General features: G+C 43.5%; 2 protein-coding genes across 2 annotated transcripts in view; one reads left to right on the forward strand and one right to left on the reverse strand.

The window, feature by feature from the left end:
- Positions 1-468: 468 nt before the first annotated feature.
- Cdk7 (Cyclin-dependent kinase 7) lies at positions 469-3889 on the reverse strand. Its single transcript, XM_077627496.1, has 2 exons — positions 3207-3889; positions 469-1515 (listed from the first exon to the last, which is right to left on the reverse strand). Exons 1-2 carry the CDS (start codon positions 3711-3713, stop codon positions 967-969), a joined length of 1056 nt encoding a protein of 351 aa, XP_077483622.1. The 5' UTR covers positions 3714-3889; the 3' UTR covers positions 469-966.
- Positions 3890-4118: 229 nt separating this feature from the next.
- LOC144093791 (uncharacterized) overlaps positions 4119-21281 on the forward strand; it is a 29004-nt gene continuing 11841 nt past the window's right edge. The window contains exons 1-5 of the mRNA XM_077627497.1: positions 4119-4432; positions 8651-8864; positions 11318-11439; positions 12502-12583; positions 16206-16290. Of these exons, the coding sequence (XP_077483623.1) occupies positions 4293-4432; positions 8651-8864; positions 11318-11439; positions 12502-12583; positions 16206-16290 (643 nt within the window). The 5' untranslated portion in view covers positions 4119-4292. The remainder of the gene's footprint in view (positions 4433-8650; positions 8865-11317; positions 11440-12501; positions 12584-16205; positions 16291-21281) is intronic.

Genomic DNA, 21281 nt, shown 5'->3' on the forward strand with positions numbered 1-21281 from the left:
CCATTTCCATAACAGCCCTTTACCTAGCAACCCCTCCGGGGGGGGGGGGGGGTCAAAATTATTCCAGAGCCCTCCACTGCCTCCCTTTGTTTTAATGCGAAAGCAATACTATAGTACCAATGCGAGAAAAGCAGCAGGCTTGCGTAGGTGTGTGCACTCACAGATGGTACAAAAAAACCCAGTGATGGAAAGAATAGGGCGACATCATCTAGCGGACTTAGGACGCACACAGCAAGCCAAGCACCGCCATTTCAGAGAATCGGGTACATGTCGTTCATCTATATATACCCCCAATGGCTGACCGAAATGTGGCACCAGTTTTCCAACCTGGCGCCACAACTGTTCCAAATAAGCTGGTTTTATCTAAAAAATGACCATGCCTATGAAAGTTTCCTCTTGCAGAAGCTTATTAAAGCAAGACAAACCTAAACTAACCTCTCTGGGTTTTGAGTAATTTCCGTCTCGGACTAGTCTGCAGTGATGCAATCATTTTATTTTCCTCCAAGTAGTGACATAACACGACATTTCTTCTTGATCCCGTACAATGAACACAAGTCTTCCTTGCAGAAAGTAAAAATTTTGAATACAAGCTGTTTTTCCTATACTTCATGTGTTCTTCATGCTGCACAGCAGTGAAAAATGGCTCTTCAGGTTTCTTGCTAGAATGGATGTTTCGACTACAGTTGACCTGTGACTGCAGTCTGGGCTTTGTCCAGCACGTTCTACAATGAGCACAGCTTGCAGGTGGCCTGTGCAGCTCTCGTTGATATTTATATTTCCATTCTTGCTAATCACCAAGCAGCTTTCACTGATGTGCAGTGGGGGAAAAGGCTCAACCATCACAAGCAATCAGTGTTGTCAGGTGGTGATCTAAAGGCAAAGATGTCCAAGCCCAGGCACCTGACGTGGCACTCTGCCAAGGCACTAGCAATTCCAACTGGAGGACAGGACAGAGAGAAAGGCCAATCAAAAAACAAGCTTCTTTATGACACCTGGATCGTCACCGCCCTTGTGGGTACGCTTCAGACCATGGTTATTGCTACTGCTACTGCTGCTACCACTACTGACACCACCGCCATTCCTCTTTTGAACCACAGCAGCTGGCAGCGGCAGGTTAGGTCCCTCAGTAGGAGGGGGTCGGTTCGAGAAGTAAGGCATCTGCAAGGCTTCTGTACAGGTGCAGCGAGATAGAGGATTGATCGCCAGCATCTTGCCAATGACATCCAGGAGGTCGTCTCCGGCTGCAGTGAAGATGTTGCGGAAGGGAGTGCCAGGGAAGCTACGGAACTGCACATAATCAGGAAGTGCGGGCATGCCAGGCCAGTCCTTCTCAGTGGGTGTGCCAAGAGTCTGGAAGATGCGGCTCAGCTGGTCCAGGTCAGAGTCTCCGGGCAAGAAGGGTACGCGCAGGAGCAGCTCAGCAAGAATGCATCCGACTGCCCACATGTCGATACCAGTGCCGTAGATGCGTGCCCCAAAAAGCAGCTCTGGTGCACGGTACCATCTAGTCACCACCTGGGTGTGAGACAATGTGTACATGTGTTATGACTATGTGGTGAAATATGGTTGCAACTCCACTCAATAGCATTTCGGTTTGCAACAAGTGTACACCAAAACATGCATTACTGCGTAACTTCTCGTAAGAGCTGGCGAGAAGCATCAAATAATCTAAAATTTTTTAAATAGCATCATGAAAGTGTTGGTAGACCAGTCAACCAGTGGCACCTGGCAGACAATAGTGCCAAAATGAGCAAACTGTATGCACGTGACCATGAAACATACAACAATGAAATCACTGTGTAGTTAGTTTGCCAGAATTTATTGTGCTCCTCACCACCAATTTCCAGCACTAAGCACGGATCTGGAAGGGCCCTACTATTCCTTCATTGTTCACATCTTGCAGATTTTCCACAAGTACAAAATGTTGTATCTGACAATTTACTTTCGTTTCCTTTTTTTTTGGCCAATCATTTGTACCGCACATAGAAGATGTTGCACATGGCGCCATGCCTGCACTGGGTTGGAGATAGTACTGCAAGCTAAGGATTGCAAGCTGCAGAATTTGCAGTTGCTGGAAAAAAAATTAAGAAGTAACATAGATTAAAGTTATGCTGTAGTGAGCTTTGTACACACAAATGTGTTTTTCACGTGCTCAGTCGCTGATCTACAATCTACAATGCTGAACAAACCATACTGCCAGTGTTCAAGCAGAATTTTGAAAATTCAAAAGTACCCAAAAGACGGTCTGGTCCCAGCTGTGGCGGTCGCATTTCAATGGAAGCAAAATGCTAGAGGCCTGTGTACTATGCGATGTCAGTACATGTTGAAGAACGACAGAGGGTTGACCTTATCCTGAGCTCTTTAAAAGACTACGGGGTCTACATTGCCCGATGCGCTTTGGGATGTTAAACCTCATAAGCCAAGCCAAGTCTGCAGTCTGATTTGGAAACGACCAAAAATATCTGGCCTCCCTGCTCTTTTTCATTGTTTTTTTTTCCTGATTAGCTTTTCGACAAAAACTTCTCTCCAAGTTAAATTTGCCAAAAAGATGCTGATGACCAGACCAACCTAACATTTCACCTCTGAAGAACAAGCTGTGCAGTACGGTTATGCAAACTGAACTTTAAGCAAAGAGAAGCTGCTGTATCATGTAGATGTCAGTAGGCGTTCACCGACACTTATATCCAATCTTGTTGCTATGAAGCTATATTAGCACCTCGTGCAGAAGCAAAAGGGTGAGAATAGGGTGATGACACAGGTGAAAAATATTTAATTAGCTGTGCCTTCTCAGTACTTTATCTTTCGGCAAAGCGATGCACTGTACAAGAACAGCTTCTGAATTAGCGATTTCCACTTTAAGCAACGGCACTATCTCAGAGCTAGTCACGGCTTTACTTAATGTGAGCTCTTGGTCAAAATACATAATTACAATATTTTAACTGCCAGCACATGTTGCAAAATAAATCCTGGAAAGGAAAAGCCAGCGCACTCTGCCCAACCTCATTGACCGCTTGCTGAAGCAGGGCCGAGGAGAGTATGGAAAATGCATAACCAATGTACTAGCGTGGCACCTAGAGCAACAGAAACTTTCAGCGTCAACCCAGCGCGGCTTTTGCACGCAACTCTCCACAAAGAACACGTTTCTTAGCTATTTCTGTCGAGTTCAAAGGGTAGCAGTTCTCAACAATCGTAAGCGCATTTCGTACCTGGTGGGTGTATATGCGCGTGGGTGACCCAAAGAACTTGGCGAGACCAAAATCGGCAATTTTCAGAATCCCCCGGTCGTCAAGCAGCAAGTTGTTCGGTTTGAGATCGCGGTGTAAGATCCAGTTCATGTGCAGGTATTCAAGCCCTTGGAGCGTCTGCAACACGTAAGACTTGATATGCCCCGCGGTCAGTACAATCGTGGTGTCTTTGATAATAGCTTCCAGATCGGTTACCATAAAGTCGAACACAAGCGACACGTTGGACCGGTGGCCGAACACGTCGTACAGTCCAATTATGTTCGGGTGCGACAACTCCTGCAGCAGCTTGATCTCGCGTAGCGCCGTCCGATTGATGCCGTCCTTGGCTTCTGCTCGTGTTCCAAGTTTGATCTTTTTCACGGCGACTATCTCATCCTTTACAACGTCCCGGGCCTTGTACACAGTGGCGAACTGTCCTTCTCCGAGGAACTCGATCTTCTCGTACCTCTTGGTCCTGTCGTCAGACATGGCTCAAGGCGCAAGACGCAGGAGACTCTACCCCGCACAGAAGAACGTAAAATCTTAATCCTCACTCTTATAACATGGCCGGCGCTTGAAATGAACAGCAGCGTACAGCAGCTGCGAGCCGGCAAAAGCACTACCGGCTGACACCACGCGTGCCTCAAACCGTCAAAACATGCATCACGCTTTGGCTTCCAGATTGTCCTCTATCGGCTACTGTCTCCTACACGTCCGGGCGTTACTGTACAAACAGTTGTTATGTGGCACATTTGACATCCCAAAAACTAAATATATATATATATATATATTGAGTGCTATCAGATTTTATAATTGTAGATAACTTTTATTTTTACACGCACATGTACAAACAATTTACCGTACCATGCAGCCACCATCTGTCAACACTGAAAAGCGAAAGTAACGCGAGTGATTTGTGGAAGCCACCGGGCCAGCGGTGCTTGAAGCTGTAGAGCAGTGATGTTTGTTTGCGTTTCAGTGCCTCTCCTTTGACCTAGCCCCTGCCTTTTCTTGTTCTCCACAAAACCATCACTTGCTCTTGTGCAACATTCTGTTGTCATTCCTGCAATGGCCTCGGTTGAAGAGGCTGCCGTTGACATGCCGGCGGGGATGCCGATGAAGGAGTTGGAAAGCGCCGCTCCTTTCGATATCTGCACAGCTGCAAACTTCGGCTGCGTATCACTTGTGCGAGAGCTTTTGAGCGTGGGGCAAGTATTTATTATGTTGCCATGGCGCCGTGACTTATTTGTCGTCGACGCGTTAAGTAGCGTGGCGCCATGCGCTTTGACTGACGTGCAGCCACACCTCGGACCAACCAGAAACGTTTGTTGTCGTTCTCGCGCGGACCCGAATGACAGATTTCGGTGGTTGAACGTTGGCACAGGGCGAGATTGTCGTACAGGTAGAACGTTAGGTTCTGTCAGTAATGGCTTCTAAAGCTAGCGTATCGTTATCCTATTGTATGCATCCACTGTTTACGAGCGTTTATCCCCTGCCATCCGTTCGTAACGGTCGCGCATGAGCAGCGGCTGAACTGGGAGTGAGACGCAGTTAGCGGCCCAAATGAGGAATCCAAAAACGAACGTTTAGTGGTTGCGGTTTGGTCTGTAGAGGGTTAGCGCCATGCGCCGATTCTCTTGTAATACCCACGTGCACTTTAGTCGCGGGAAGAGTGACTTTTGTTGAACACTGTTTTATTGACAGACGTTGCATTGTGTGGCCATGAAAACCACCTATGTAATTGTACGCAATTCATTTTTCCCACTTGAATGCGCAGCTAACGTATGAAAAAGTGGTGAGGTTCTGTTATCAAATACCGTGCCTCCTTATGTTTGTGTAGAGCACAAAATTTATGCAGTGGTAGTTAGATTTTAATGTTAATGTAACTTTCCAGTAATAACCGATATTCTCAGTGGTGCTCGTAATGTTCGCACGTCACAGTTATGGAAATTATAATTGTCTTTTTCGGATGATTACATTGGGTAGGTCAATGATGACATATATATTTACTGCAGCATGCACTTAAATATCATGCTGCTACAGTTATGGTAACATGCAGCATACATTTTGCTGCAAACAGCGTACCACACATGTGGAATGGGTGTCTTCACATTTTTCACATGCACTCTTTGGGATTACTGTCACGAGAGTTCCTTCTCACAGGCAGCATGCTTTATGCAACCATGTTTGTATTTGGCCTTCATGGGAACTTAGCTGCCATGGCCATAAACCAGACTTTCTTCTTAACATACAGAACTGCTTGTGTGTGGCATAGCTGTGTTCACAGGTGTGTTCAGATTCAGCAGCATAGATTATCTGGATGCAGAAATCAGAGGGCAACCAAAGAGACTGCTAAACTAACTCCAGGAGTATGACTAAATATGAAAGCTTGCCTTATTGGTGCTTATTAAATAGCTCTGACGTGATTACTATTGGGAAAACATGAAGGTCAAAGAAAAGGTTTTCACAGGACACAGTACTAGATGTCAGCTGAACTGTATTGGACACGGTAAAGTGGTACGCTCTGATTCATAATGGTTTTAGGATTGGTTGCTGTGCTGAGTAAGAAAAGAAGTGAGAAAAAAAATGCTTTAAGGAATGCTTTTCTGGCTTGTTGAGGTGTGCCACATTCCTATGACCAATAAATTTCAGTTGTTGACTAGCTTTGTTTCCTCTAAGAACCGTTTTCTTAAACTTTTTGCACTTTTGGAGCTAAGTCTGGAAGTCAGCAATTAGCATGTAGGGAGCTGCCGGAAGGTGATGGAAATTTTCAGAATAAGAACATATTTCTTTCCAACAAAAAGATTACCAAAAATCTTGCATAGCAGTTGTGATGCTACCTTGGACCAGGACAAATGATTCTTCAGTTACGAAGCTTCTGTGAAAAATGTATAGCTTTCCTTGTGAATTTTCGCTGTGCTTGTTGGGATGGTAATGAGTACCTTATTACAAGTTTACTCCACTTTTGGGGATTCCCCTAAACGTTGAACCAAGCTCATGTCGTGCGGCAGTATTAATGATTGTTAAGTGGCTTCGTAGTTTTGTCTGTTTGGAATAATTTAACCTAGTGAAAAGGAAACACTGGACGCTTCAGCATGAGCTGTTTGTCATGGAAGCTGTTAGCAGCAGTTTACTTAATGCTTCGCACTATTAACAGCTTTAGGAATTAAGAAGGAACCTTGACAAACTTAAGGTGCAGTCTCATACGTCCGTAAATGGTCACCAGTGCTACTGTTTATAGTAACAGAGAAATGAGTAAACTATCAGAAATGAAGCGTCTCCCATGCATCTTGTCTAGACCAAGTTCTTGTAGCAGTCTGATATATGCATGAAGATGTTGCCTAAAATTTGACCACTTTAGCAGAGCAGAAACAAAGAGAGCTTGCAAGATCACGGTAATAACAAATTGATGTTTTCGAAATGCATGTCGACCTTGGAAGGAAGCTGAGGTTTTCTGTATCTAGGTTTTGTTCCTTTTAAAAATGGGTTCTGTGGCTCTTTCTGGCTGTATTGGCGCTCCTCTGTCAGCAAACACTGCGTTTATAACTGAGAAAATTGTATGTAAGGAGAAAACTTTTTTTATCCGCCACTCGATTTAAACTAGTGACGTCAGGACAGAAATAAACTCTGTGATCACCACAGGGAATTGAATGACGATTTAGCCTGGCCATGGAGATCTGCATACAAAATGTAACAACGTCACTGCTATGAAAACAAGCTGTTGGTGGCATTAGCTATACTTTGTTTCTTGACCTTTCGTGGTTTTTAAAAGCTCCATTTTCAGTGAAAGTAGTGTCTTTTTGTAATGACAATGTGATACTCCTTCAGTACATGCCAACTTCAATTTGTCCTCAATATCTCTTTATCAAAGGGCAAGAGTTGTATGAAATTATTGCAGCCCAGCCAGCTGCACACTGATAATCATTCAAAAATGACTCTCAGTCATTAACCAGAAGGGAAGTCTTGTGTATGTCACTTGTAATGAACTGTAAAAAAGGAATTTGCCTGTAGCAGCACGTGTCTCAATTGGGTCAAAGAATGGCATCTCCACAAAACAAATCATGTGTGTAGAATGCGTGCATCATCAGAACGTGTGACCATTTTTCAGTCTAGGCATCTGTTTCTCAATGCAGATGTCGAGTACACGTTAGCCTTTTTGCATTTAGCATGTAACCGCAGGTGCAAGTAAGTCAATGATGAACTAGTAATGCAGTTTTGTAGAACAGAAAGTAGCATTAGACACATATGTTAGTGAAGCAATTACCACGAAATAATTTGGCTTGTGAAAAGGGCACGTAGCACCTTTGTTCTCTAAATGGACTATGCCTCACCCCAGAGGAAAAACTCTTGAGCCATTTTTTCCTGTGAAGTAGATGTGTCAAGAATAGAGCTTTTTTTCAGGTAATGCACCCATAATCAAACATACACATCATGGGTGCCTATTGATGCGATGTGCGGGAATGTGATCTTTCCTTTTGTATGATGAACTTTTGCAGAAATAAAATTCAGTATTTTTGCAGTACAAGAAAATAAAGCTGCAGTGTCTGATGTGAGGATTTCTTTATTTTACAGCAATACAATAAATGTATGAGAAACATTTCTTGTGGGGTAAACTTCTCTGTTCTCTTAGTACCCCCCAAAAAATGTTACAATAGTGGCCTTAAGCTGTAAAAAACATGCGTGCTGACAAGTAGGTGTTCTGGAGAGTATGCCATTTCTACCCATTTCTACCCAGGCGGGCCTATAAGTAGGTGCAGTACATGTGTAAAAAGGGGGGGGTCCAGTGACGCAGTAGTTTTTACTTCCAGTTCTTTATTTCAAGAATGAGTGAAAAGTTTGAGAGTTCTTATTACTGCTGCATTTCAGTGCACTAGCCCTGCTGCGGTTGTACAGGGAGCAGAGTAATGAGAGCCTTCAACAGCTGTATTGGCTACACAAACAATGGTGACGATATGGTTGAGGAGGTAGTGTTTCACAAGGGAATTTTTGTGTGAAACTTCTTGTACTAAAAAATGCTGCACAAAGAGGGCTCATTTGCAATGGCAGTAGTGGCCACCATTTTGTAGCATGAGGCCAGATAGTCCTGGTATTTCCAGTATATATATTGAAGAATTTTCCTTAGTTCTGTATACATTGCTTGTTATCTGCGCTACCTGACAGTAAAATTATGGTTCCATTCCTGGGCTGATGTTTTCCTACCATGGTTTCGAAGCACTTACTTTGTTTCGTTCTGGAAGAACAGAATCAAAAGGGGAAAATTCAGTTGCTCTAGGGTTCACAAACCAGCAATGTGGCTGATATATTGATCTCCGTAAGTATAGTAAACAACGAGAAGAAAAGCTACAAATTCATGTAATACTGCATTCAAGAAGATACATTTCTTTTTGATTTTGACGGATGGACATGGTTTGTGGACTCTTATGCAGGAGGAATGGTGCTAGCCGGCCAGTGGATGTGAATGCGCAGAATCGTGGTGGCTGGACCCCTCTCATGTATGCCGCGAGCTCAGGCAGGCGGGAGACAGTGCAGCTGTTGCTTGAACACGGGGCCAACGTAAACCAGCGCAATGGTCGAGGGCGCACACCTGCCATCCTTGCCGCCATGTATGGCCACCACCACTGCATTGCCTTGCTGTATGAGGTGGGCAACCTGAGCTGCGCAGCTTCTTGCTAAACTGCTTCCTTCGTGAGCCTGCAGAAAGCAAGGAATGAAGTGGCAACCTTAAGAGAGATAGGGAGAAAAGACATTTAAAGGCCAGCAAACTTAACCTGTTCAAACGCCCCGTATATTGTTTTGATTAAAAACAAACATTTGTCTGCCTAAGTAGTATATCCAGGCCTCAAGAAACCCTATTTTTTAGTTGTTTACCGCCAAACCCCAATGGTTATTACTCTGCAGGCTTGTACAAAACTTGCACTGAGTGTTAAAACGATTTAATATTGTAACACTGATATACCAAGATTTTGTCAGGTAACCACCCAGAAGGTCGTGGACCTGCTCTTTGTTTTGAAGGTGAACCTTGCTTGAAAGTCAGAAAACTACTGACATGCATCATCATGACATTAAGCAGTGGGAGGTGTCCTGAGGTGCAGCCCATGGAAATTAGCCTCCAGAGATTTTCCTGCCAGATTTCACTCAAACTGGTCGAATGCCAAGCATGAAAAATCCAGCATGCGCCACAAAAACACTCTCTGCCACTTCTTTTTCTCTTCTCCTGTGTTCATTTCCTAGCGCACACGAGCCACTCCAAAAGCTATGCTGCCGAGCTCACTGTTTTTAGGAATATTGTCTGCAGCGTTCACTGGTGGGCATGAAAAAAGCACTTTGTGCTATGAAGGATGCTTTGCCTGACGTAAACACTTCACTGCTAGGTGTAGTGAACTGTCAATAAAAAGATGAGTTCACTATGTACACAGTTGTGTACGTGGTGCCTCGAAGGATTAAAAACCAGGCCAGATGTCACTATTTTAATTGGTTTATAATGTTTGCTCTTTTGCTTTGGTTGATGCCTGCTGTTTCGGTAGCTTTGACACTAAACGCATGCACCTCTTGAACATGTTTTTCAAAAACCAAATAATGCTCACTTACATGACATGTCACGGAGTGTTCATTTTTGAAGGAGGATATCTGTTCATCTGAAATCCTCGTAAAATATCAAAGCCTTCGTAATGAAGTCCGGTGCAAAACCGTTGTCTGGCGTGGCCTCACGAGCACTCCAGTTTTATCCGTGGCATTCCTTGCTTTCTCACCGAACTGAGCTTTAAAAGGCTTTAGATTCCTTCCAAACTTCTAGATAACCATATTGTTCTATTTTGAATGCCCTTTGGTCTGTCATGTGAATTGCCAATCTTTCTATTACAGTGAGAACGATTTGGTACAGATTGCTTGATCACAGTCGTGTGCATATGCCAAATTTAGTTCCTTCATACTTGTAGCAAAATAAGTATAGTAGGTCATTCTTTGGTAATGTATGCCTGCACTGCTTTGCTTTAATTTCCAGGTTTGTGTGTTGTGGCATCAGTGCACACTCTTTAAAACTAGCCAATCACATGGCCTTTAAAATCACAAATTAATATCTGTTAAAGCTGGTAGCTGTATTTATGTATGAAATGCAGAATGTGACGTATGTATGGTGCTTATATTATGATGCCTTGGCTTCAAGATTTAATGTCATCACATTGAGAACGGGATGTTCCTTTAGTGACACAATAGTAAAATGTAATTACAAGTCTCCTTTCGATGCATCCTTAGTGCTGTCCGAAATGTCATTTATTGTGAGCAGTGGTAAACGATTTTTGACATTTTTAAATGCAGTCAGAAACTTTGATACATGGATATGTATTAGAAGAGCATGGCTAGGGCGCTTATCTTCGGCAATCCCACATTTGACTTCCAAGACTGCTTTAAACTTTGCTCAGTATCAGGTCCTTCTGAGTGATGTGGAGTTCACAATGGAGTTGTAGGAATATTTGGCTGATGTCACTTATCGCCTGCTTTCCCGAGTGGCTGTTTGTGAAATGATTAAATCACGCACTAAAAATGTCAAAAAGAAGCTTGAAAGATACCTGTCACAAGTTTTTGCTTCTAGGCGAAACACACATACTAGGCCTTATCATGAGCTTAACCTGGTGGGAGGATTATTTCAAAAAAGTGAATTGTAGACAGCTGCATTATAAATACAACTAAGATAGGTGATGTAGTCCCTGTGTGCTTACAATGTGTGGTGTTGTTGCAAACGACCTACTTCTCTTGTTCTTCTTTGTTATAAACCTTGTGCACCTCGTTCAGAGAGCAACTAGTCATCGTGTATCTAACGAACGACTTCCTTCAAGGGATTCTTTGCATCCCTCCATGGCATGCAGTATGAGCCAAGATGCTTTGAACACTCCCAAGGACTTGGTCAGAATTTTTTTTTGCACCTTTTTAAGCTTTCATTACGAGCTGTGGCTTTTCTCACTTCACACAGCAAGAAGCCACATGTGTACTTTGTTCCGTTGTAATTGATAATTCTTCATTGCCGTGCTTATGCTACCCTCATTTCTTTTGCTATCTTACTTCACCACCCATCTCACTGCCTTCCCTCGACCACCAAGTATGGGGCTGACCTCGAAGCAAGGGACAGTGAAGACCGCACAGCCCTCTTCCATGCTGCTCTTTTTGGCCACACTGAGGTGGTGCAGGTTCTCGTTGACTTGGGCGTCAACATCAACTGCGTGTAAGTGGAACGTTTTCCAGGCTCCATGCACTGTGAAGGAATATTTCGCATAATTGGTTCATCCCCTTGAGTGAGGGCAAGAGGATTAACCTTCTGCCTCTGCTAGCGTGAGAAACTTTTGTAACATGGTGAAACAGAAAACAGCTTCAATATATTTATAATTTACTGTTTGAGAACATTTCTTGGAGAGTTTGAGCATTCATGGTCTGCTGTTTTCAGGAGTGTGTAACGACATGGGTTGCGTGACCAAGATAGGCTCAGAGGCAGCAGTATAAATTGGAAAACCTCGTGAATTTCTAGAAATTCATAATATTGCTAAAAGCTACTTGAGGATTAGTGCTAATTGAGTGGTCTGCTATCTCGATACTCAGTGCATTAGAACTTGGGCTTTAGAGAAATGTAGCCTTAGCAGTCCAGATACAAGCATACTAGTGGTGTGGCAAAGTTCCTTTCTGCTGCTATGAGTAACTCTGTGCTGCCCGCCTCAGTGGATATTGCTTGTGTACAGACATTTTCAGCGAAGTGAAATAGTGTTTTTGTTTGCAGCCACGAGAAACAAGCGTACTTTATTTGGGAAGTACAGTCAAGACCACTTATAGTAAGAACTTGCTTAATGTGCACGAAGGCAACTTGACCATCACTAACTGCATGAGGGTGGACATCCCATTGCACTGTTATTGGTTTAAAGATTGGAAAAAATTAATCAAATTATTCGGAAATGAATTGTTACGTTTTATTTTCATGCTTTATTTTCATGCATGTAACCTTATGTGTGGTTATTATTATATCATTATGCTTATTATCATGAGTTCCCAAATTTCTGTTTGTTGCTAGCCTTAGGAAAAGCTTTGTGACATTGGTTGGGCATCTTCATATATTTAGGGCACAATGTTCTCTTTTGAATCAATGCTATTAGTACTTACTGCATGATTAAAATTATTTTTGTGTGTGGCAGTCCTTCCCCTTGAATGTGATGTAGTCAGCTGGCGTAGAAAAATAATGAAAGCTAGTATCACATGCCTGAAATATAGATTACAAGAAGTGTTTTTTTTTTAATTCCAGGGAGCAGTTCAGTGGACACAGCCCGAAGAGCATAGCAGCAGAGAACCACCATGACAGTTTAGTGGAGATACTCTTGAATGCTGTGAGTTTTTGCTGTCGGGGAGAGTTCTATTCTACCACCCAGGATGCCTAGAACAATACTAGTACTCTATGGTGAAGTGCAGTGTAGCCATGGTTATATTACTCAGCACAGTGCTTTGACAAATTTGGGAGTTCTCATCTCAGTCTTGAAACTTGGGTGCCTACGATCTATTGGCTCTTTAGGAACAGGTTTAAAGTGCTGATGACTGTTTCAGCCCTGATCTTTCTTGGTAGTACGCTAAAACCTAGTTGATACATTTTTAAAAAACTCGGAAAAAAAAATTGGCCTCTGATTTACCTGGTTACGCTAAATGCGAATTAGGTGAGTTAGCACGTTTGTCCTTCTCTAGGGGCAGTTCGGTTAGATTGATGTGGAGAAAATGTGATAGCATTCATTTCAGCACCTACTGCCACATACCATTGCTTTTCTTCAGCAATTTCAGATGCATTGTCTCCGTCTTGCATTCTCTAATCCGTTCATAGCTGGGATCGGCAGATAGTCGTTGACGTTCTCTTCTGATATGTTCTTCTTCTGCTCTTCGAGCATGACAGGCTACATCTTAGTTTCTGGTAAATGGTCCAGCCTCTATTTTCATATTCCTGATAGTTAAAGCATCAGCGTTTCATGCATGCACAAGCTCCGATGCACCAAGGTACTGCAGAGAAGCCACCGTGGCATGCAACTGCCACTGCATTATAGCTATTCATGTCGTACGCCCCTAGGTTTGGCCCTGTCGTGTGTTTGCCCATGCACATTTGGTCGTTAAGCGTATTACATGACCAAAATTTGACAGTTTTTGAATGAGGTAGCTAGGAAATTGTGTAATCCTGGAACATGTTAGCCACAAGAAAAATATAGCTCTATGGGTAATTTTTATTGCTGCAATTTTGAGCCTACGAACCGGTAAATTGTATCGACCGGGTGCGTATCAACGAGGTTTTACTGTATTTCCTGGCGTGTTTGATATTTGTGCTTTAGTAGGAGTATACCACACTTCAGAGGGTGGAACAAGGTGTTAAGAGGTTGTTCATGGTTAGGAATCAGGCATGCACCAGTCACGTGCTTGACATGTGCATGCATACAGAGGAGCTCAGGATATGGTCTGGCTATGGTCATTGTAATTCGTTACGACAAGAGCAAATTAGTAGTATTACAGAGCTACACAGTTGTTATTCTGTCTTTTTGAAATTAAAAAAATGCCAATTCAGTGCATGTAACTGAATTTTCATAAATTGCATTTTTTCAAAACTGCAACCTGCTGTGTAGCCAGAAGAAGAATAAGGCATAGTATTGTTTGAAACATACAAATGTCTGTGTCTTTAAGGCCTATTCTTACATTTTTGGACATAAATGTTGTCTTTCTTTTTCTGGGCTTCAAGCAATTTCTTCTTTTGAGATGCTCTATGTGTTATATGGCTGCAGCCTTAATTCCTTTAGTGTAGGCTGCTGTTATGTGCCCATAGCTTAGTTAGTAGCATGCTGGTCTCGAAATAAAGAAATCAACAACGCAGTTGCTGGCTTGACCAGTGGGTCATGGTTTGTCCTTCTTTATTACTTGATCAAGAGTGATGCACTGGGGTGTCTTATGTGAGATTTTGTTGTAAGCTTCACGTTCTGCTAGACTTCTATGACTTCATTCATAACCTTTCATAATTCATTCATGCTAGACTTCAGTCATAATCATGAATGATGGTGCATGCTTGTCTGACACTTTGCAAGAAGTGCAGTATGTTCGAGGTTAGCGGTTGAAACTGCAAGGTTATACAAGAACTTGGCTGGAACCTTACCTCTACCAATAGTTATTCCGTGGTCAAAGTGGCATGAGACTTGTCCATACACAGAGGAGTCACTACATGGACATCAACAGATTTGTTGTCATACTTAACCTAGAATATTAATGTTGACTTAGGGGTGATTAATTAGGTACTGCATTGTACCGATGAGGGGGCTTAGGTTGGCTCTGTGTCGCTTTGGAATTGTGTTTCTGTAATTTAAAACTGTACTTCCATATTTCACTTTGTCATATCAATAGTTATGGTGTGGCTGGTGTCTGGTTCAATGCTGTAGTGTCACATACATATCCAGTGGTTTAAAGCCTACCATTCTGTACCTCAAGGGGCCGCAGCAAACACATATCTTCTAGTGCCTTCTTCTTATAGGACCTCATCTAGTCATCATCAAGCCCTAGTAGGGTTACTAGTGAGGAAATAGTTACTAGTCTCACCAGTATTACCAGCAGAGTCCCTCCTTCTTTGCATGCTGTGGTTCTGTGTCGACAAATCTCACTGCATAGGATACCAGAGCTACACTTTGAGCAAGTTGTCGCAGGCTTTTTGCTTCAAACTCTGATGTGCTGCTTCAGTCTTCAGTGGAAGCTTGTATAAGCACTTTGCTTTCCTCACTATGTGCAACTGCGCATCATGCTCGCCAAAGCCTGTTAGGTGAGGGCCATCATTCACCTCATTTTATAGGGACTTCTGGCTTGTCGGATAGGTCCACATTGCAGGCGTAAAGCAGTTAAATTCTAGCAGTAATATTTCATTCCGACTACATTCCGGCGGTGTGCAATGATATCATGCTGTACAATGGAAATTTGAGCGTTCTGAGTGGCTGCAGAGATCAGTAAAGGTTCAGAGTGTTATGTGGATCCCTCAGGTTGAATAGATTTCGGACATATGACAATGGAGAGCAGTGCATCTGACATTCACCTGAGTGCACATATACACTTAAGAAGAAAAGTTCTAGTAAAGCTGCTGAAAGGAATATAGACACCTAATTTTTAGGGGCGTCTTTTCCTCTTTGTAATGTTGTGTAAGATATTAATATACATAGCTTACCACATGAAATTCACCTTTGACTGCGAAATAAGTTATAATCGAATTTCTCTGTCAAGCTGTTTCTGTTTCAACAGCTGAACAATGGCTGTGATGTCAAAGCTGCATATAGGTCACGCGAGGCATGAAAAAACTGATATAATCACTGCTTCGCCAGTTTAATTCACTACAACGCTAAAGTCAGCCTGCCTCAAGAGCAGGAATGACAGCGAAGGAAGAAGCAGCAATTATGTTAGTTTTTTTCATGCCTCACACGACCTATATGGAACTTTGACGTCACAGAGCTGTTGAACCCGAAATCAAAACTGCATGGGAAAAAAAAGTTGATTATAAGTTTTTTAAGGTCTTGGCCGAATACCATGTAGTGATTCATCTAATAATGTCTTATGCATCACTGCAAAAAAGAAAACATGCCACCAAAGTTAGGTGTCTGCACTGCTTTGATTCATTCATAGCTCAAGGAAAGCTCATTCTTGTAGGAGGGATTTTGAGCAAGTCTTGTAACTTTCCTTTTCTTTTTTTGAAGCTATATTGCTCTTCTGAAGTCAGTGCTAATTGGTGATGGGAAAGATCACAAGTGTTGAGGCTAGAAGTTATGTGCTTACTATACCCTTTTTAACCTTAAAAGCTGTAAATAATAAAGTGTGTCACAACTGGTAGCTATAGATCTTCATTGCAAGGTTGTCTCATGTAATGAAAGTCATTTGGAAGTCAGTGCTTGTGTATCAACTTTTCTCTGTACTCATTAAGGTAATTGGCATTCCTTATCTTTGCCGCTTATTCCCCAGGGTTCAAGGTTCGCGCAGATCACAACAAATGGGAATACATTGCACCCTGTATGCCAGACCAACATCCCGAAAACGTCACCCTGTGGTAAGAGATGCCAAGGAGCCATTTTCTTTGCATTTTGATCAAGACTGTTGTAATATAAAGCATCTCATAAGACTTTGTTTCATTTTACCACTGCTGATATCTTTCTTTGCGTTGCATGTACTGTTGTTCATCTGAGGGACCATTATTATCATAAGCTCTTATATGGTTTGCTGAAGCTGCCTGAGAACATTATGAAAAGTTTTTGGAAGTGCTGAGATTTTTGTCCCAATGCATCAGATACTGCCCAAGGAAGGCAGAGACTGCTGGCTTTATTTCAACATATCTCTTACTGTGCCACTGACTAGGAGCTACAGGGTGTACGAAGTGTTTGATAACACTATTCCCTATTACCATAGGCACCAGCAGTCTTACCACATCTATCTAGGCATGCAGCTTCTTGTGTACCGACACATCATTATTCATACTACTCCCCCGCAGGGGGGTGCCTGCAGCTTGCAGGCGTCGCGACGGTGATTGGCGACACCGCGGGTTCCCGAGCATCCGCAGGGACATCCCCGCAAGGGGATGATGGTGAACTGTGCATCACCACGGACCCGAGCACCCGCGCCTCGCCGTGCGTGGCATCGCCGTGTCCGGGGAAAAGGGGATCCTGGTGGTTGAGCCGATGCCGAGCGTTTGGACCCTTAAGGCCCCTTGGCGGAGGCAACACATCACTTTGGCCCCAGCTTCCTGCAGACGGCACCTCCGGCCTGACCCGACCAGGGGGAATCGGCAGTCGCCTTTTCCTATCTTCCTCTCCATCTTTCACTTTCCTATCTCTGTCTCACAACTCTCCTATATCCTACTCACTTCTTGGTTTTTCCTGTTTTCCTGGCGGCGAGGGTTAACCTTGTGTGACCAACTACCCTGAGTTGAGTCATATTTGGTTATAGTTAAGGTGTACAGCTGGCGTGGGCAGGACTTGCTTTCAAGTTCCTGTCCCGTCCCCTTGTTGGACTCCGTGGTGGGTGGCTGGCACCATGACCGAAAAACTAAATTTTTTCATGGCTCCACCCTTATCCAAACCTGATCGCTCTCTAAAAAGAGGGCGGAACGAAGCAGCTGATTTTTTCTCAAAAAAGAGACAAACATTTTCAAAGTTCCACGTAATCCACAGTGAAAGTGACGGAATACAGGCAAGAATAATATCCCCATTCCTTGTGTCAAAATGCTTAACCGATACCTTGGGCCCTGGCTACAAGGTCTCAAAAATGTCCAGCGGCGACTTACTTCTTGAGCTGCGCGACAGCATTCAGTGTTCAAAACTCTCCAACATTGCGTCTATAGGGGACATCTCTGTCTCAGTAACCCCCCACCGATCTCTAAACACAGTCCGAGGTGTAATCTCGGAATCAGACTTTATCCATATCACAGAAGCTGAAATGCTTGAAGGGCTTACCGACCAGAATGTAATCGACGTTCACCGAATCAAGATCCGCAGAGATAACAAAGAAATAGATACCAAACACATGGTCCTCACATTTAATACTAGTACCTTGCCCGAAACAATCGAAGTTGGATACTTGAAAGTCAACGTCAGACATTATATACCCAATCCCCGCCGATGTTTCAACTGTCAAAAGTTTGGCCACGGCTCACAAAGTTGCCGCGGCCGCAAAACCTGCGCGAAATGCGCTTCGAAAGACCAGCATTCTGAGGAATGTGACGCAGCACTGCGCTGCGCAAACTGCGAAGGAGACCATGCAGCGTACTCCAGGGCATGTCCGTCCTGGAAAAAAGAAAAGGAAATAATTACCATAAAGACAAAAGAAAACATTTCATTCAAAGAAGCAAGGAGGCGTTTTGCGCTTACGAACACATTCTCTTTCACAGCAAAACCCAACTTCGCTGATGTGGTGCGCGGGGGCGTAGCACCACACAGCTCTACGGCACCTGCTGAGGCTGCTTTCACAGAGCCAGTGGCAGGGCCATCCACACCCCGGGCAGGGACAGCGAAGGCTGCTTTGCCACCCTCAAAGCAGGGAGCGCCGGTCCATGGGTCGGCATCCCGCAGGAGCTCCCCCCGTCGGGAGAGGCCTGAAACTAACACAACCGCAGGCCCTCCGCGGTTCTCCAGCACCTCGGTTGAGGTGATGGATACAGCACCCACTCCGCCTCCACTACAGAGGCGGAACAGCTCTCTTGAGCGGAAAAAAGACAGGCCCCTCATAACGGGCCCACCACATAAGTAAATCTCCTTTTATTTTCACTCAAAAACACAAGCATGGCTTTTTTAATTCAATGGAATTGCAGAGGACTTATGCGGAATTATAGTGACATAACACATATTTTAGGGTCAATGTTACCCATAGTTTTATGTCTTCAGGAGACCAATCTTGGTCCACAACATGTACATATCCTGAAACATTATCAAACTTTTAGACGCGATCGCGAGCAGGCAAATCGACTTTCAGGAGGCGTCGCAATTGTCGTCCAAAGCGGCGTCCCTGCTCGAGAAATCAAGCTCAATACAAAACTTGAGGCGGTTGCAGTCAGCATCGTCAGCTATAAAACACTAACAATCTGTTCCGTATACATTCCTCCACATTTTACACTAACAGTCCATGATCTAGAAGAATTGATAGATGAACTTCCAGAGCCATATCTGGTAGTTGGGGATTTTAACGCTCACTCCCCTTTTTGGGGAAGCGAGCGCTGCGACTCTAGGGGGCAAACAATCGAAGATTTTATCCTCTCAAATAACATCTGTCTTTTAAATACAGGAAAAGCAACTTATTGTTGCCCAAGCTCGGCAAAAATGAGCTTTCTCGATTTAGCTTTCGCATCACCATCGCTTTTTAACGATTTTAAATGGGATGTTTTAAATGACCCCCTGGGAAGTGATCACTTACCTATTATCATCAGCCTCTCATCGTCTACAGCAGTCATCCCCACAAGACCACGGCGCTGGAAACTTCACCTCGCCGACTGGTCACTTTTTACAGCAAGTGCCACACTAGAAAAAGAATTTTGTGAAGATCTCAGCATAGACGAAATTAATGGAAAATTTACTACATGCATAATATCGGCCGCTACACTAGCCATACCACGAACAACAGGACTCGTACACAAAAAACATAAAATATGGTGGACACAAGAATGCACATTGGCAAAAAAACAACAAAATAAAGCTTGGGGCTCTCTGCGTCGGTATCCCACAGCGGAGAACTTGATTGCCTTTAAGAGGGCCAAGGCCAGAGCGCGATTCGTTCGGAGAAATGCCGAGAAATCCTCGTGGCAGAAATATGTGTCCTCTATAAACAGCTCAATAACCTCAAAAAAAATGTGGGAAAAAGTTCGAAGATTCAGTAGTGACCATACCCCTTTCACACTTCCTCTGTTGACTACACCCGGGACACAAACATCATTAGAAGAACAGGCCAACATACTAGGTGAGCATTTTGCTGAAGTTTCCAGTTCGTCCAATTACACAAACACGTTCCAGAAGTACAAAGCAATAGCAGAAAAACAAAAACTTTCATTTGCAGCAGGTATGCACGAGGACTACAATCAACCCATCACACTCCAGGAATTGATCAGGGCATTATCTTGTGGTAAAAAGACAGCAACAGGCCCAGATAATGTGCATTACACTATGCTCGCCCATCTCTCTGAGGCTGCCGTGCAGGCATTGTTGAACTTCTTTAACAAAATATGGACAACTGGGAATATACCTGAGGAGTGGAAGAAAGCAATAATAGTACCTTTTCTGAAACCCGGAAAACAACCAACAAGTCCTAACAATTACAGACCGATAGCCCTCACCAGCTGCATCGCTAAATCTTTCGAAAGCATAGTAAACATTAGACTGACCTTCACACTTGAATCTCGTCGACTCCTAGATTTACATCAATGTGGATTTAAGAAAGCATGCTCGACCACTGATCACCTTGTCCGCCTAGAAAACACCATCCGAGAGGCGTTCATCCACAAACGGCACTGTATCGGTGTCTTCTTCGATTTGGAGAAGGCATATGATACCACGTGGAAGTTCGGCATCCTCCATGACCTAGCAGATCTAGGGATCCGCGGCAGGATGCTGAACTGCTTGAACGACTTCCTGACTAACCGCACATTCAGAGTCCGTCTGGGAGCAACTCTATCAATGACATTCGCCCAAGAGAATGGCGTACCCCAGGGATGCATTTTAAGTACGACACTCTTTATAGTAAAAATGAATTCCTTGGCCAAAGTAATACCTAAGTCCGTAATGTATTCAGTTTATGTAGATGACATACAGATAGCATACACTTCTTCCAACATACTGTCCTGCGAGAGACAAATACAAATCACACTAAATAAACTGGCTGCTTGGGCAGAGAAAAATGGATTCAAGTTCTCCCCTCAAAAAACAGTAGCTGTTTTATTCTCATTACGACGAGGCCTACAGGTCGATCCCAATCTGTGCTTGAATCAAACCACACTGCCAGTCAAACAGGAACATAAATTTTTAGGCGTCACTTTTGACAAGAAACTTACATTTCTGTCACACATTAACAACCTGAAAAAGAAAGCATCCCAAGCTCTCAATGCATTAAAGGTACTCTCGCGAAAACGGTGGGGGTCCGATAGAGCATGCCTATTGCAAATATATCGCTCTTTGGTGCGCTCCAAGCTGGACTACGGGTGTGTGGTATATGGTTCGGCAAGAGCATCCTACTTGAAACGACTGGACCCTGTTCATAATCTTGGTTTGCGCCTATCAACTGGAACTTATAGAACATCCCCGGTAAAGAGTCTTTACGTTGAAGCTAATGAGCCCACACTAGAGGATAGAAGAGTCACACTAACATGCACGTACATCCTAAAAACCCGTTCTCTCCCTAAATATCTCTGCTATCCCATTGTTACCAAGTGCCCATCTAGGAGATTATTCAATAATAAACCACATTTTATCAGGCCACTAATAATGCGCTTTGAAGATAAATGTGAAGACTTAGCAGTGCTGGACGCCCTACCTAATATTGCACAAAGACATGAATATCTACCAC

Source organism: Amblyomma americanum, chromosome 6 (genome assembly GCF_052857255.1).
Source record: "Amblyomma americanum isolate KBUSLIRL-KWMA chromosome 6, ASM5285725v1, whole genome shotgun sequence".
In the NCBI taxonomy this organism is placed as follows: domain Eukaryota; kingdom Metazoa; phylum Arthropoda; class Arachnida; order Ixodida; family Ixodidae; genus Amblyomma; species Amblyomma americanum.

What these genes read in the sequence shown, in the direction of transcription:
- Cdk7 (XM_077627496.1), bottom strand. Translation starts at nt 3,713, where the DNA reads ATGTCTGACGACAGGACCAAGAGGTACGAGAAGATCGAGTTCCTCGGA. An exon ending in CGCGCATATACACCCACCAG is followed by an intron (nt 1,516 to 3,206) that starts GTACGAAATGCG and finishes TCTCACACCCAG; the next exon opens with GTGGTGACTAGATGGTACCG.